This window comes from Rhododendron vialii, chromosome 5a (assembly GCF_030253575.1).
Source record: "Rhododendron vialii isolate Sample 1 chromosome 5a, ASM3025357v1".
NCBI classification, from domain to species: Eukaryota; Viridiplantae; Streptophyta; class Magnoliopsida; order Ericales; family Ericaceae; genus Rhododendron; species Rhododendron vialii.
Window position 1 is genome coordinate 6,814,773 of NC_080561.1, and position 18,157 is coordinate 6,832,929.

The 18,157-nt window shown below is 39.9% G+C and overlaps 1 protein-coding gene across 4 annotated transcripts; it reads right to left on the bottom strand.

Annotated features, from left to right (window-relative positions):
* Nucleotides 1–1,459: 1,459 nt before the first annotated feature.
* Nucleotides 1,460–12,703, bottom strand: LOC131327271 (SKP1-like protein 1A). 4 transcript variants are annotated; one of them, XM_058360344.1, is made up of 3 exons: nt 12,566–12,592; nt 11,847–12,321; nt 1,460–1,676 (listed from the first exon to the last, which is right to left on the bottom strand). In XM_058360344.1, exons 2-3 carry the CDS (start codon nt 12,282–12,284, stop codon nt 1,503–1,505), a joined length of 612 nt encoding a protein of 203 aa, XP_058216327.1. In that variant the 5' UTR covers nt 12,285–12,321; nt 12,566–12,592; the 3' UTR covers nt 1,460–1,502. The 4 variants fall into 4 exon arrangements, with proteins under 4 accessions (XP_058216327.1, XP_058216324.1, XP_058216326.1 ...); XM_058360341.1 differs by lacking the exon at nt 1,460–1,676 and adding an exon at nt 7,773–8,144 and having other exon boundaries at nt 11,847–12,318; nt 12,566–12,703; XM_058360343.1 differs by lacking the exon at nt 1,460–1,676 and adding an exon at nt 7,773–8,144 and having other exon boundaries at nt 11,847–12,315; nt 12,566–12,668.
* Between the last annotated feature and the right edge of the window lie 5,454 nt (nt 12,704–18,157).

The following is an 18,157-nucleotide window of genomic DNA, read 5'->3' on the forward strand; positions in this document are numbered from 1 at the left end:
AAGTATGGCTTTAACTCACACACACACACTGGTTTTCGGAAAGATATGGTCAATGGCGTAGCCAGAATATAAGTTGGTGGGGACACATTAACCATGGTCTTACAATTTCTTTTTCTTTTTCTTTTCCATTCTTTTGATAGCAGGATGTTCGGACCAACTAGTTCATACATCATCGAATTCCGGACCATGAAATTAATGGCATGACAAACCCTCTGGTGGCTTCAAGGCTTACAATTTCCTATCTTTTACTCACAATGAACAACAATTATCTTTAAAAAAATGAAATTGAAATGTAAAATTTACTACAATGCATATATAGGTAACAGGTCTTTATGTAAAACAAATAAGTTAAAAAAAACAACTTTTTTGAAACTTGACAAAGATAAGGATATAAGTGATATAAAAGAGAAATGTGTATAATTTTTTAGGATACAAATGTCATGACCATTATAAGTTAGGGATAAAAATGAAATAATTCAAAAATGCATTGCCCGTGCCCCGACTGGTCCTACTTTAAATCAGCCATTGGATGTGGTGGTTCTGGTTTTGCAGTGGTGGTCTATGTTGGGGGCGGGTAGGGGACGAAGAAGGGTGTTTTGGTCAAAAATACACTTGGATTAGCCCGAATAATTTATGGACTGGTTGAAAGCCATCCTAAATTCATCCGCCTGTGCCTAGCTTCGTTCGAATAAGTTTATCAGGGGATGACTTTGTCTGGGTGAGTTTTGGTTGATCCAAACCAAGGTAAAGGGTGGGCCCTGCTTCTCTCATCCGGGCGCAAGAGTCATCTGCTCTCGACGGATCCAATCGGGCCCTAAATGTTAAGTTATTTATTGAAAGAAGTACACATGTTCTAAGATTAACCATGCGTATTGACCATGGTTTCAATCTCAAATAGTTGAACTTGTTATTTTCCACAGACACTGCCAATTTGTTGGAGTCAAAATCTGGTCGGTCAATATAAGCTCCATCTTCAAAGAGTTCTGCAAAACAAGTCTTGGTTGTTTTCAGTCGTGGACCCTCCGATGATAAGTTAGAGCGGTGTTCGAGAGAAGTAAACCCTGTCAATTGAGAAAAGAACAGAACACATACCTTTCCTTCTCGTTATCATTGATATTTATAGGCGAATTACCGGTGTCAGATAATCCCTGAGATCATGGACTTAGATCGTGGGAGTGGATGGCGGTTGCTTCATCGTGGACGGCAGTTACTCCACGAGTGGGTGAGAGCTGTGTGCCCTGTGACTTGTGAACCGTTAGTCAAGGAGTCGGGGGGAGTTACAACTGCCTCCCATGATGCTCGAGTCGCGAAACAAAGATACTCGACCGAGCAAGCGCTTCCGAACAGACATCGTGCCATTTCGAGCAAGGCTCACTGGCCGACCAGAGTAGTAGGACCGAGTAATTATTAGCTACGCATGGCTGCTTCTCCATGCTCGGTTATTAGTGTCCAAAAACGTACTCATCAATCATCGTAACATATTGCCAATCCCTTTCGGTGTTTCACTCAAACGCCCAAGCATTCTCCCTGCTAACCTCCTCTTCTTCCTCCAGAGTGAAATCGTTCTTGATGTTAAACGTCTTGCGGATTTCCTCTGGACTCTTTCCCTTGATCATGTCCGCCACCGTCTGACATGTAAAATTTAGCAAGCTCTTGATGTTCAGAAAATTTGCCGCCTGTAAATGCGCAGACAGACGTGCATGTAAATGCGACAAGAGGGGCAGTTTAACATTATATGGCTGAACTCTCATCCACAGAAAATCGTCAAATAAAGCCCATTCATGCAGCTAGATGGGAGTCGTGGGACTCAAACGCATTCACTGATCTCACGAGATTATTCAGTTTTTTATTAATTACTAGCTTTTTAATTAAGTTTTATTTCAGTTACTTGTTTCTCTTCCTGACTGTTGAATAAGTTTTTTACTTTGGAATTAGTGAGATTAGTCGGCGCTCATCGGATATCACCACACGGTGCCCTGAACCCATTTTCCATCATATACTGGGTGGAACTTACACAATTGTCGTGGGCCCACGTCAAATGCGCGGCGCAAAAGTGGCCTAGACAATACTACGTGGTGGTGTCACAAGAAGATTGAATAATATTTCCTAAAATCGTGTTTTAAAGGTTTTATTCCAGACATTACTCCATTTAATTAGTACTGTATATATATTCCCCATAACAGTTTCCTTACTAGTAACGGAAATCAGCTCAAATATGCATTCCTCTCTCCCTGTGTTACATATACACACCCGCAACAACCTCCTCTCTCTCTCTCTCTCTCTCTCTCTCTCTCTGTCTCATACTTGATTTGGGTCAATGGCGAAGGAGCAGGTAGATAGAGTTCGGATTCTTCGGAAGTAAAGCGCCTTGCCAAGGAAAATCGCAAACTTTTCCACTTACCCCAATCTTCATTAAACCCAAGACTTCTCTCTCTCTCTCTCTCTCTCTCTCTCTCTCTCTCTCTCTCTCTCTCTCTCTCTCTCTCTCTCTCTCTCTCTCTCTCGGGCTTTTTCTGGGTGCCGCCGCCTGGGTGGGGGGAGGAGCCCCTCCTTCCCTCCTTCCCCGGGAGCCTCTTTTCCTCATTCATCTGCCCCTCCCCCCTCTATCTCTCTCCTCTACCTTCACCTTTTCTCCATCTCTCTTTCCTCCGTTTCTGTTTGTTCGTTTTTCACCGCCCTCCCTTGTGTGGGAGAGTGGGGCGGTTAAGCTTTACTTTTTCCGCCTCTCCGCCTCCGGTCGAAGGTTCCTTGGTTCCTCCGAGAGCCTAGCGGTGTTGGGTGGTGCTAGGAGATTCGGGGGTGTGGCGGTGTTTTGGTGGGTGGTGGTGCGGAGGTGTTTATTGGGTGATGTCCAGTAGATTGTTTCCTCTAATCTTTTTTTGCAGGTTTCTCAAAAAGTCCAAAAATTGATCGACAAAGTTAAGGTTTCAGTTGGTGACTGTATCTTTCCGGTGGTGGTGTGGTGGATATGGTTCCCATGGCAGATTTGCTTTGGTCGCTTTGTGTGCCGAAGTTCGGTCAGTGGCTACTCCGTGCTTCTCAGTCGGGCGAGGGATCAACATTTCGTTGCTTCGGGTTTTGCTATTGCTGATTGAGATTTAGTGCTGTTGGGGTCTTGCTGAGGATTGTTGGTGGTGGTGGTGTGCTCCTCTTAGCCTGACTGTCTTCGATTTTCATCTTCGTAGGCCGGTTTCCGCTACCGGTCTCTACATCTAGGAGAGGCCGGCTTGGCTTAACGGCGAGGCTGGGATCTGGTGGTTTGTGCGGCAGTGGTTGTTGAAGATAGTTAGGGTTTGAGGGATGGTTTGGGTGGGCCGGTCCAAGGGTTGGACCGGATTTAGATGTTATGGCTTTCAATGTATTTTTTTGGGTATAGGGTTGGGCTTTATTGTTTATCTGTTTTGGACCCTTGTAGACCTTTGGGTGTTCCAGGCTTTGCCCTATTGTCTAACTCTTTGTTGGATCCCCCTTTCTCTTTTTTCTGCTTTTAATAAAATTTACATTTGCCGATAAAAAATAAAAAAAAAAGGCGCCTTGCCAAGATCAAAAAAAGAGTGGACCGACTTCGAAAAAGCTTCGATAAATTCCATGGATGGAAGGAAGAGAGAAGCCAGCTGATGCATGATCTAGGTGCTGCTAGGGCATCAATGGAAATCTACGGAGACCTTCTCCATGATCTTTCATCAGCCTTAATAATTTGCTTTGCTTAGTTGCTTACTACTGCCACTTTTTTGCATTTTCTTTCTCTTTTGAATTGAACCATAGCAGTGTACTCTTTCTGATTTGGGATCGTAATTAATAGTACATGTTAAGTATTGTTATTAAGTTTTATTTCAGTTACTTTTGTGGCTCTTCCTGATAGTTGAATAAGTTTTTGACTTTGGAAATAAAGAGATTATTTAGTGCTCATCGGACACCACCACGTGGAAATCATATATATAGACTTGTTTTTCACCACACATCGGAGTGAAACTTACACATTTGTCATGGACCCAGACTAAATGTGTGGTGCAAAAGCGGCATGGACAATACCACGTGATGATGACCCAAGAGAATTGAATAATTTTTCTTTGAGAAATGTGTTCTAGAGGTTTTATTCCAGGCATTAGTCTATTTTTCGTGGGTCAAAACTCTTAAATGGAATCTCTGTATATTCCCCATCACTGTTTCCTTACTAGTAACCTAAATTAGCTCCAATATACATACCCATAAAATCTCTTCTCTCCCTGTGTTACATATACACATTACACACCCGCAACAAACTCTTCTCTCTCTCTCTCTCTCTCATTCATTTGATTTGGGTGAGCATCAATGGCGAAGGAGCAGGTAGATAGAGCAGAGCCTCCTCCTCCTTCTGTAGGGAATGATAGTAACAAATCTCAAGGATTCGCCGAAAACCTTGGGTGTCTAGCTTTCTGGATCGAACGAGGCGTTGCAGCCTTTCTAGTGTTACGGTTGTACTGGTTTTCCCCAAACGTCTGGGGCAGGATCTTGTTTACAGCCGTCAGCAATCTTATTCTCTCCAACTCTCTCTACCTCATCTCACTCTTCTCCTCACTTCTACCGGTACGTGCATGCATCAAAACCCTATATACATAAGCGTACGAGTGCAATATTCATGCCAATCCAGTATATTCTTATGCATGTCAAGCTATAAACAGGGCCAGCTCTGAGTTTTCCATGGCCCGACGTGAACTTTTTCAAATGAGGCAATTTTATACAACTCCCAAATTAGAATTTTTCAAATTTAAAGAAAATACTACAAGTATTCAAAATTAACCATAATATAAAATTTCAATCCTCTGCCATTTGTTAGATTGTGCTTGATAAATGTGTTACATTCTTGTATATGTAAAATTAAACACATGCACATTTGTAGCTCTTTTCTTCCATCTAGCTCTATTTATGGCTTGATTTGTGGCTTGATTGCGTATGGTTTGTACATAGTTTGATGTGTATATGGTCTGTTCTTATTTTTCAGCTCTAACCCGTGATTTATCCATATCCGACACTACGATTACACGTGCAAATGAAAGAATAATTGCGGTACTTCTGTACTTTTCTCCATTAATTTATGTTTGAATGTTATCATTTATGTAGATGGCTGCCAATCGGTATGATGGAAATGCAAATGAAGTTGCAGTAATCGGAGCCGTGACATTAGTGATAGCTACCTGTGTTGCAATCATTGAAACTTTAACATCTGGGAGCCTTATCGTAGGCGTGATTTCAGTGATACGTATTGGGGTTGCAGTAATCGGAGCCGCACTACAAGACAAATTGAAGAAACAAATAGACGAGGAAAATACCGGACAAAATGAAGTTAAACTTGATTTTCGCTCGAAGGAATCAAAGGAAGAAGTGCAAGCAAAAGATGAAATGAACAATGAAATAGATGAGGAATTAACCGAACAACAGAAAGCTAAACTCGACGCTAGTTTGAAGGATTCGAAGGAAGAAGTAAGGAGTAGTAGTAGTTGCTGTCCTAGTGAAGAATTTCAGAGCTTGGAAGCTAAATACCATGCCAAGTATGAAAACCTGCTTCAAAAATACTTTGATAAGTGCCATGGATGGGAGGAAGAGAGAAACCAACTGATGAAGGAGCTTGGTTCTGCTAGGGCATCATCTGAAATCTACAGAGAGCTTCTACATGGTTCAGATGATTTTTAACCTTAATAATTAATTGCATGCTTGATTAGTTGCTTACTACCACTTTTTTGCATCTTCGTGATTAGTTAAGTTTTTCTTATTGAGTTTTGTTTCAGTTACTAGTGCCTCTCCTTGACTGCTGAATACTTTTGGATTGGCATTTTAGTAGAAGTTTTTATTTATTTCCTTGATAATTGCGTTGCTTGGTTTGTCCGGTCTGTAGACGTCTCAACTTTCTGATGGCTTTCACCTCCCAGATGAATAAAATCTTCTCTTTCTGTTAAAAGAAGAAGAAGAAGAAGAAGAAGATGCTTTCAAACATGTTTCTCGCTGAAGATGTGGCATGGTTTACATTTGGAAAGTTGGATTCAGCGATCTTCAAGTCTTCATATTTTAAAGGGCATCAGTTTGTTTGTCTGCTCCTAAAGCTTTCCTAATAATCACAAGAAAACACAGCCTCTGTTGCCGGTGTCATCATGAGAATAGAATAATTCTACAGTGTTGTGGAAAGAAAAAGAGCGAACAATATACGAATCCTCGCAAATTGCTACTGAAAATATAGGGAGATAAAAGCAGGGGAAGGCAGAGGCACAAATAAATTAGTAGATAAAAGCAGGGGAATTCAGTCAAGCGAAAGCTGAACTTGATCTAGGAGCAGTGCGTCTCCTCTTTTTCTCTCTTGAATAGAGAGTTTTTTCTTCACCTAGGTTTTCTTCTTTCCTCTGTCGCCGCCCCCCTCTATACCCCACCTTTCCATCTCAAATCTCTTCCTCCATTACCTCCTCTCCCCCCTTCTTTTCTGATTGACGTTGTGGGGGTGGGGTTGCCGGCCTCTCGCCTCACCCCCACCCGGTTCCATACTAGCCTGTCACCCCTTTTCAACCTCCCGTCGACCTATCTCTAGACTCCACCACCAGATTGCGGCCCCTCACCACCGTCCATCCCCTCCACCCATCGTCCATCCTCTCCACCTTTTCCATATACCGCCCTTCGGCCCTTTGCTCACCACTATCACCTCCATCACTTACCTTCCTCTGCCATCTGATTCGTGGCCACTGGAGTAGATTTGACGAAGGGTTGAACTCGGGTGGTTTTGGCCCCCTCCAACGCAATAAAGCTCTTAAACCGCAGGCGGCCGGCGATGGAGCTTGGTTCTCATTCTGAAGAAGCGGCTGGTTTGTTCTCGGTTCAACCCGATCCAACACGGTGAGAAGAATCGGTGGTTGTTTTGGGTGGACCATTTGAGCCCAGATTAGCTGTTTTTTGTTCTTTTTTTGGTTTTGTTTGTTGGTTAGTTCTCTTGATTACATATGTGCTAGATTGTGTTACGGTTTGAGCTGGGTATCCGTAGGGATGCTCTGCTGCTAATCGTTGATAGGATTCATAGTCCCGCCCCAAAGGTGTCGGGTCTGCTTTGGCAGGTGTGTCTGCGAGCCGAGAGCCCCTTGAAAGCCTTACCATGCCGCGCTCATTTCAATTGTTAGCAGCTTTGGTTTCATTCCTGTCTTTTGATGTAATCGTTGCCGGATGGCGTTATGAAGACATTGGAAGCTAATTAGCTAAACAAGAGTCATAGATAGGGCCTATAAACGAACCGAACAAGCAAAGCTGGTTAAGCTTGGCTTTAAAACTCATCTGAGTTTTATATTAGTGTTTGAAATTGGTTTGTTATTAGCCGAACCGACATTGGACAAGCTTCACGAAACTAGCTCTATCAGCTTGGTTTTTCCCACGGTAAAAATTCATCAAGACAAGTAATAAGTTGTTCAAGATTAGTTTGCAAACTGAACGAACCCAAAACATGTATCCAACTTTGGCTTACTCCTTGGATGAACCGATCCTGAACTTACTTCTGGTAGCTCTAGCAATTTGGTCTATTTAACATCCATACGCGGAGGAAGGCATATACTACCAAAAATGAAATTGCAGGAACCGGAAGCAAAATATCGAGGAATAGTACTCCTGAACTTGGGAAAGACGCCTTTTCTCAGAAGATTGGAGGCTTGCCTCATTCCCCATTTACTGGCTTTAGCAATGCCCAACATAGTTTAACTTGGTTTTGGGCTCGCGCAAACGAGGGAGAGCACTTATCAGTAATTAACTGAAGAAAAGTGCAAAACATCTAAACAATTTAAGAATCTTAACTCCACGGCCAATGGAAAGATAACACACGGTTCAACTTAATACGAAAACAGATGGTTCAGATTTTTTATATCCCAGACGCCACATATATCTACTAAAATAAACGAAATGCGTACGAAGCAGCTTTCAGAAAGATGGAAATCCTCTGATACTAACATATTGCCCATCCCTTTTTGTTTTCACTCAAATGCCCAAGGATTCGCCCTGCGAACCTCCTCCTCTTCCTCCGGAGTGAAATGTCCCTTGATGTTAAAGGTCTTCTGGATTTCCTCTGGAGTCTTTCCCTTGATCATGTCCGCCACACTCTGGCATGTCAAATCTACCAGGCTCTTGATGTTAAGATAATGTGCCGCCTGTAAAGAAAGATTAAACAAGCCAAAGGATACGAGAAAATAAGTAGTCTTACATACACAGACAGACATGCATGTAAATGCAACAAGAGGCAGCTTAACATTATATGGCTGAACTCTCATCCACAGAAAATCATCAAATAAAGCCCATTCATGCAGCTAGATGGGAGTCGTGGGACTCATACACATTCACTGAAGCTCAGGAGAAACTGGTATAATATTGCGCAAGTGACGTAGCTTCAGAAGTCAGCACAATGGCCATTGATCCATTATCAAAAAGTAAACCGATGACTTGGGCTGGGCACTGGACACTCCCCAAATGGGTACTGCCAAGCGACTCAATAACTTCAACATGAGGAACTAAAGAACTCAATCACTTGCTGCAAATTTCAGGCACTCAATGTCAACACTCCCTATTTCATTTCATAAGACCATGTTACGTCCCAAGACTCCCAATTGATAGCCTAATCTCCAAAGCTATCAATAATTATAGAAACACAAATTTCATCAATGCATTTGTGTGTTAGTGCATAAAAAAGGAGCACCATTTAAATCCATGTGCACTGTCAACCAAGCAAACCAGAAACAGACTACTAATTTGGGATGCCTAGAAAAACAAATGTGCACTGACACCAGCAACACATGCTCCATAAAAGTATGTGCAAATGTTCTGCATCAACATCCCGACGCAAGTTGTTCATAGAGGACCAAAATTTATTTCCTAACTCTTTCCAGAAACGCTTTTACGCAATACACAGAACGGCTATACAGGGTAATAGTTCCTAAAGATGTCCAAGTATCGCCTATACGGTATCTCATTTCCCCCATGCCGGCATATGGTAAAACCCAAACCCCATATCTATTATCTAATATCCACAAAACAAGAATAGAACCCCATAAAACTAATGCTATCAGTTCAATAATAAGAATGTGCACAACGACGTACCAAATCATGAATACAAACCTCTTCAACTGTTTCTAGACCCAAAAGAGAACATCATAGTCACAAAACATTGTGGTTCTTTCAATTGAACATTGCTTCTGATGATTGTGGACAATACTTGATCCCATAAAAAAACTCAGAGTTAAAACAGAAGTAGAGAATGCATCAAAACAAAAAATCAGTAACAAAAACTAATGGAGGTATCCATACTACAAGCAAAAGAAAACACAGAGCGCATTAGATAATCAAGCGCTTAAGATCTAGAAAATCATCAGATACAGTTCTTAAGCCTTCCCAGAAACCAGAACTACATCCAAATGATTTTGCTCTGTAGACAGAAGCAGTTTAGTGTACAATTTAAAAGACTACCTGATTTAGTCCAACTTATCCCAGCGTGATCGATAATCAGTAAAACCTTATGATACGGCATGTGTATCTTACGATCCGTATCGTCTCCTTCCAAAAACTAAACATATCCCACCCCGTATCATTTTTTAATTGAAATTCCACGTATGCAATGACGTAGCCAACAATCGCATATCCTGATTCGATAGGTATCCTACTGTTACTCCTTGTAAAAAAAATTCAGACCATAATTTAAGAATCGGAACTCAAAATGCGTTCTAAATCATTTGATCTAAATTATAATTATGGCAAATGCAAACAATTTAAAGAATAACAAACCTCAATCAATTATTAGGGCTTGAATAGAAGAATGAACATATAACAATCATGTCTTGCATGAATACACTGAGGGCTCTTCTTCTCTTTCCTTGACCAAGAAATCAAAAGCCTCAATGCAAATACAACCCACTAGGGAGACTCAGAATCTTTCATCCTAAAAAGAGGTTTTTTTTTTTTTTACTTTTATCCCCTAAACAATGCACATTTTTCCTATTTCGTCCTTGAGCAATTAATTTGAAGATTTCATCCCCTCAACTTTTAGATCGCTACCTATGTCACCGAATAGATAACGGCTGTGATCATTTTGGATGGAAAACTTTTCACATGCCTATCACGTGCAATCCTATCCCTGATAACAGGGGCAAAAATGCCTTTGTACCTATAAACCAAGAAACCCTCCTCCCTCACCGCAAAAAAAACCTCTCAATTCTCAATCTTAAAACTTGATTCAACCCAAGAAAATAAAAATTAAAACCTAAGAAGAAACCAAGATCAACAAACCAAAACCTTGCAAATCAGAACCATTAAACTCAGAAATTTGAATAGAACGAAACCTATAGTCAAACAAAATTGTCTTCTTCGATTTATGACGTTCGGCTACCAGAACCGAACAAAGTGAGAATGCTCGGACCTCAGGTCAGGCGCCGAACATAGGGCTTTTGTTCGGAAACTCACGAGTCACGACGAACATAAGGACTTTGTTAGGAAACTTTGCGACGAATTGAAGTGTTCGGGTGTAGAGCTCCACGTGAAGCACTTGTTCGTTAGTTGATACAAACAAAAGAAGATTGTTCGACTGCGAGCTCCGAAAACAAAGCCGAATCAAAGAGTAACTGTGAACCCAGTTCGCTACAACCCTTGGCCAATGCTGTCGTAATGTCAAACAAAATTCAAAGATTGAGACTTCTGTAGATTGAACGGGACGGTGTACACTGGGGACGGGTCAACGAAGTCAGGGTCAATTATATGGTCATGAAGCGGTTGGGATGAGGATGTGAAATGCTCCAAACATGGAGTGGGTTGCTGGATATGGAGGGGGGCTGCCGGAATTGGGGGTGGTGACGGGAAATAACCAATTGGGTTTATCTTTAAAACTCTGTCCAAATTTTGCCGAAACCGTTGCTCCCCTTTGATTTCTGTTCCAGATTCAAACTCTAAGTTTGATCGCACCAGAGGAGAGATAGAGAGGAGGTGTGAAAAATGCCGTACTAGGGGTGGCCCTATATTTCATGAGACCTAGAATGACATTTTTGCCCCTGTTATTTGGGATAGGATCGGACGTAATAGGTATGTGAAACGTTTTCCGTCCAAAATGTTCCCAGCCATTATCGATTGGACGACATAGGGAGCGATCAGAAAGTTAAGGGATGAAATCATCAAATTGGTAGTTCAAAGACGAAGTAGAAAAATGAGCATAATTTAGAAGATAAAAAGAAAAAAAAATTCTCCTAAAAAACTATAATAAAACAAACAAACGAACAAAACCCATTATACCATACTTAGTTCTCCAAACAAAATAATTCTACTTCAAAAAAAAACATGAATTTCAAGATATAGGTCATTCTTCTCACGTATATTAACTAAGCAGAAATAATTTGTCTAAAAGACCCTAAGCTATAGACGAAATTTTTATGGAAAACTCACCCGCAGAGTACACAAATAGAAATACACAATAAACATCAACATAACAAATCCATCACAAAAACTAGAAAGAAGGCATATCAAGCGAGGATAGTTTTGTTCACCCACCTTTAATGGGGATGAAAATTACTCTATCTGTGATTAGTGGAAATTATATAAGGTCCATGGAATCAATACACTTTTTAGTAATAATTGGGTTAGTTTGTGGTGAAACCTACACAATTTCCACCAATGAGAGGGTAATATTTAAAGAGGATGAACAAAATTATTCACCAATCAAACTAACAAAACATCAAAAAACCAACTACTCGGCTAATTTCAATATAGGCATTGGAACCCCGCCTAGTGCCAACTAATCAACCGTTTGCAATAAACCATCGAAAACCTGAAGAAATCGTTAAAAAAAAAAAAAAAAAAAAGAGGCACGGAGATCAAACCAAGACGAGATCGAAGAGCACTCCCTGGTCGACGTCGACGAACTTCGCGTCCCACTCCTTGAGAGCCTTGTCGTCGGCCGTGTCTTTGTCGAGGTGGTTGGCATTGCCGGAGCCGGAGGCCTTGACGTGCTTCCTGCAGTACTCGATGACCTTGGCGAGGATCTTGCTGTTGACGTTGGGGAGGGAGATGGTGTTGTCGGCACAGTCGTCCTTGATCATGTGCTTGATGGTTTGGGATTCTAGGGCCACGGTCTCCTCAACCTCAAAGGTCTCACCATCGGAGGATTTCAGGACAATTTTCTTTGGAGTTGATATGGTTTTTGGTTCAGTGTTTGAAAACCCTAACCCTTCGCTCATGTTTGAATTTTCCCCATGTGCCCCACTTTGTTCTGAGGTTCCGGAAGACAACATCAACGTTGATGCACTTGTACTAGCCATCACTCACTTGTCGAAAACTCAAATATTCCTGCTGCTGGACAAGACAAAGAAGTATATATAAGCAACTATACAACAAGGTGCTCCCATCACAAATAAGGAAAATACTTAAGAAAAATAAAAGGAAAGCAGAAAGAAACACTCTGTGGCTGAACATTACAGAGTATGTGATGGTAATTGATGATCACTACTAGAGGTGGAAAGAAACAAGTAAATAAACATACAGCAAGAAAGAGAGCAGCATGAGGAGGGAAGATGATCAAGTAAATAAACAAGTAAATTACCTCTATTATGTGAGATTTTCCTGAGAGTGAAAACAGAAACGACACCCAATTCGCAAATGTATATATATAAATCTGAGAAAAAGCAGATGAAGTGGTATGTGATGGTAATTGATGATAAGAAAGAAATGTTAAGGTCTCGTTCCCGAACGGGTTTTTAAGTCCTTATTTTTAAAAGGAATTGATATTCGCGCTTCAAGATTTACTGCAGGCGTTCCATCTTTTTGTTTTTACACTGTGATGTTGTCAGCAATATCACAGTGTAAAAACAAAATACACACTGATGTTGCCAGCAACATCACAGTATAAAAACAAAAAGGTGGAGCGCTTGCAGTAAATCTTGGAATGCGAAAATCAATTCCCTTTTTTAAAAAGACAATTTTAAGCTAAAAAATTATGTATTTATTGAAATTCAAAAATATTCAGTATGGATCTTGTTTGAAAATTTTGAATGAAATCTTTTATACGATACCAAAAAAAATTAAAAAATTATTTTTATTTATATTATTTTTAAGTTTAAAAATATAAAATAAACTGTTTATGTTTAAAAAAAAATTTGGAACGGGGCCTGAAGCATGGTCATTCATGGTCTGTGGATTAATTTTGTGAAATGTCATCAGTCAATTCTACTTTAGTCCTTTCAAAAATAAAGTTCTACTTTAGTCAACAGGGTCAGAAAACTTCGTTAGGAAGTTTCCGTAAAGTAAGTTTACGGGAAAGTGAATTGCAATCATACAAAAGTGTTTTGAACGGTCCAAAACTGAAATAAGCACGCGAGATTGAACAGTTCCGTGAACATACATCTTGTTCACGGAGGCTCCAACAGTGATGTAGAACACGTGGAGGCCCAATTCCATAACCAGCTAGACCGTGCCAAGTCTCGGAAGTCCAAACGGTATTTAATTTCAGATTATCTGATTTGGCAAAATTCAGACGTACTTGGAATGGACCCAAACTTAGTATATTTTTCGGGCTGCGATCAAAGTTCACGTCTTTAAACATGAGCCCTAGTGTTTTTCGACTTAATTCATTCGTTTATACCTTCAATTTACGTTTTTTGCCGTTTTATAAAAGTTTTGTTTCGTTAATAACTCTTAGACCGTAATTCGATATTAATTAGTTCTTTTTGAAAAAGTCAGGTTTTTCTTTCCCGTTTTCAATTTTAGAAAAAGCCCCAATTTTTTGGACTTTTTATTTTTCGACTTATTTTTAGGGTTTCGTGGGTTTCGGGCTTATAAAAGAGTTGTAACTTAATGTTTGTATCACTTTTTCATCAATAATATTACAGACTTTGTTTTTTTCTTGTGGATTAAAGAAATTGCTCGTTCCTACGAGTTACTATCTCGTTTAGATTAGTACGCTAACTAATCTTTTTTAAATTTTGCTGCGTCAAGCAAGATATGATGTCTTATGTCTCGTGAACATTTTCTTATGTAAAATAAAACATCATTATTGCACCTTAGAAATAAAGGCTCCGTTTGTTAATAGGTATGGGTGAAGGGATTGGATTATGAAAATAGTGGAATTCCTAATACTATGTTTGGTTTCACAAAATTGAAATGGACTATTAAACCGATGTGAGTATGAATCCCCCAAAATGTGGGTATTAGGAATCCCTTGGGGGAGGTGGTATTGCTAGTCCACTCCCAGCACCTTTTTCTACATTGACCAAAATGTCACCATTGGACACAGGTAATGCTTGGAAAAAAAAAATTTGGAGAAGGGCAATTTTGAAAATTCCATGTTTTAATCATATCCTACTTGTACAAAACAAACATGATATTAATATGACTTCTTCTTTTTTTAATAAGACTTGTTTTTTTTTAATATGACTTGGTTTGTTTATTTTTCGTACGAATATTAGAACCCACCCCTCTCTCTCTCACACACGCATAGACACACTGACAACCAGAGCATCTCTAGCAACAGATATGGCTTTAATTCACACACACGCTGGTTTTGGGAAAGATATGGTCAATGGCATAGCCAGATAATAATTTGGTGGGGACACCATTAATACGGTCATTTTCTTTTTCTTTATCTTTTTCTTTCTTTTGATAGTAGGATGTTTGGACCAATTAGTTCATACATCAACTAATTTTGGGACCATAAAATTAATGGCATGACAAACCCTCTGGTGGCTTCAAGGCTTATAATTTCCTATATATCTTTTACTCACAATAAACAACAATTATCTAAAAAAAGTGAAGTTAAAACATAAATTTTACTTCAATGCATATATGGGTAACAGGACTTTATGTAAAACAAATAACTTTATAAAAAAAAATTTGAAACTTGACAAAGATAAAGCAAAAGAAGTAGAAAAAGAAAGTGATAAAGCAAAAGAAGTAGAAAAAAAAAAAAGAAGTAACAGGTGTGCCATTAATACAGTGTAAATATGGGAAGAAACGAAAAGTGAAAAAAGGAAAGGTCATTGTTGTAGAGTTAACAAAGAATTCGGAGAAGTTGCAGAGATTGAGAAACGAGGTAAGGTAAAAAGGAAAACTTCTCCTACCAATTGGGAGCAGAGAAAGTTGTGCATGCAGTGGGGTGATAACTGTTTTTGGATGATTTTTTTCTCTTAAAATATCTAATATATCCTCACAATTAACTATTTTGTATTATGTGTTTTTCTCTTAGGAGGGTATTTATAGAAAAAAAAAATACATATGACAGGAGAGACACCAAAGTGGTGCTCCCTCTTTACATAATAGAATAGATAGATAGATATTAAAACAGATAACACCAGTTTTCGAACCCCATTGCACATTTATAGGGACCTGGAGACCCTGCCAAGCACCCCTGCTTGGCAGGGGTGCCGAGCACATCTCGGCCGTTCAAAAGTGTTTTGGACAGCCTAGATGTAAAGGTACCGAACTGATGTAAAAAAAAAAAAAAAAAGGAAAAGGAAAAAGTTGTTTCGATCCGGGTCGTTGATTCCAAGATGAACGGCCGAATTGGCCGCTCGGCACCTGTTATCAAAAATTCTTGTTTTCTTTCCAATCGACGGAGAATCGACGGGAAACTGTATCGTAAAGCTTGCTGGAATGTGGATGTGAAAAGTGGAGTTTGGTTCCTTGCCGTATTTCAGGACTTCTTTGGAAACAAACAATGAAGTGGGTGAAGTATGAAAGAAGATTAACAAAATGGACTTTATTAACCCTCAAAGTAGAAGAACAATCAATCGAGATGATTGAGTGAACAATTACAAGTTAATTCTACTCCTAGAAAAGAAAAGATAAAGGCCTGATTGGCGTTGTTTGTGTGTCCCTGAAACTGCTATTAACTTGTACTTAAATAGGCCTCCTCACATTACATTTGAATTCAAAACTTCCCTCCAAAGTGGCAGTTGAACTTTCCCTCGAATTCTGATTAAGAACTTTCTCTAACTGCCGATCATGCCCACGTTGAGAAAGTTGCCCTGTTAATTGCGGTTTCCATCCTCTTCAATCGTGGAAACATGGGATCCACGTCCATTTGACATCTGTCACTCGATCGACGGTCCAAAATACCACAGGAATACGCCACGTGGAGGCTAATCGATGGACAAGACTTTTTATAGTTTCGCCATCGATTCACCTTCACGCTGAATCATTACGTTAAGTCCATTATATCCTCACATTTGCTCATATTTACCCCCGCCACGTGTCATCTAATCGACGGGTAAAAATAGAAATCTTAATTGTGGCACAAACAGCACCCGCTCGGCAGGGGTGCCGCTGGACAGGGTCCCCGGGTCCCATTTATAGAGGAGATATAAATAATATAAAAAAGTAGTAGTTGATGATGTATTAAAAAGGGAGGATAAAATATGACTTTAGTTTGGATATTTGGATGAGAGATAAGTTGGGTGCATGATGTAAAAAGCTATCAAATGACTCTTTTGTCCTTGTGCAATTCCAAATTATATTTTTAATTTTTTTAATTTTCGTCCAAATATTTAGAAAAATAGGCATGAAACCCCCCAAAATCTATTAATATTACTTTCCTTTTTTTAAATATGACTTGGTTTGTTTGTTTTTCGTCCAAATATTAGCACCCACTTCTCTCTCTCACACACACACACTGATTTCCCAGGATCAAAAAGGAGGGAAAGATTTGGTCCGGCTCCGTTAAATGAAGCAGCTCCGGCAACAGGTATAGCTTTAACTCACACACACATTGGTTTTGGGGAAGATGTAGTTAGTGGCGTAGCCAGAAAATAACTCGGTGGGAACACCATTAAACATGGTCTTAGAATTTCTTTTTCTTTTTCTTTTTCTTTCTTTTGATAGCAGGATGTTCCGACCAACTAGTTCATACATCATCTAATTCCGAACCATGAAATTATTGGCATGACAAACCCTTTAGTGGCTTCAATGCTTACAATTTCCTTTCTTTTACTCACAATGAACAACAATTATCTATAAAAAATGAAGTTAAAACGTAAAATTTACTACAATGCATATATAGGTAACAGGTCTTTATGTAAAACGAATAAGTTAAAAAAAAAAAACTTTTTTGAAAGTTGACAAAGATAGGGATATAAGTGATATAAAAGAGAAATTTGTATAATTTTTTAGGATACGAATGTCATGACCATTATAAGTTAGGGATAAAAATGAAATAATTCAAAAATGCAGTGCCCGTGCCCCCACTGGTCTTACTTTAAATCCGCCATTGGATGTGGTGGTTCTGGTTTTGCAGTGGTGGTCTATGTTGGGGGCCGGGAGGGGATGAAGAAGGATGTTTTGGTCAAAAAAACACTTGGATTAGCCCGAATAATTTATGGACTGGTCGAAAGCCATCCTAAATTCATCCGCTTGTGCCTAGCTTCATTCGAATAAGTTTATCAGGGGACGACTTTGTCAGGGTGAGTTTTGATTGATCCAAACCAAGGTAAAGGGTGGCCCCGCTTCTCTCATCCGGGCGCAAGAGTCATCTGCCCTCGACGGATCCAATCAGACCCTAAAGGTTAATTTATTTAATGAAAGAAGTACACATGTTCTAAGATTAACCATGCGTGTTGACCATGGTTTCAATCTCAAATAGTTTAAATTGTTATTTTCCACAGACACTGCCAAACTGTTGGCGTTAAAATCTGGTCGGTCAATATAAGCTCCATCTTCGAAGAGTTCTGCAAAACAAGTCCTGGACCCTCCAATGGTAAGTTACAGCGGTGTTTGAGAATAGTAAAGTGAGAAAAGAACAGAGCACATACCTTTCCTTCTCGTTATCATTGATATTTATAGGCCAATTTACGGTGTCAGATAATCCCTGAGATCATGGACTTAGATCGTGGGAGTGGATGGCGGTTGCCTCATCGTGGACAGCGGTTACTCCATGAGTGGGTGAGAGCTGTGTGCCCTGTGACTTGTGAACCGTTAGTCAAGGAGTCGGGGGGAGTTACAACTGCCTCCCATGATGCTCGAGTTTCGAAACAAAGATACTCGACCTAGCAAGCGCTTCCGAACAGACATCGTGCCATTTCGAGCAAGCCTCACTGGCCGACCAGAGTAGTAAGACCGAGCAATTATTAGCTACGCATGGCTGCTTCTCCATGCTCGGTTATTAGTGTCCAAAAACGTACTCATCAATCATCGTAACATTTTGCCA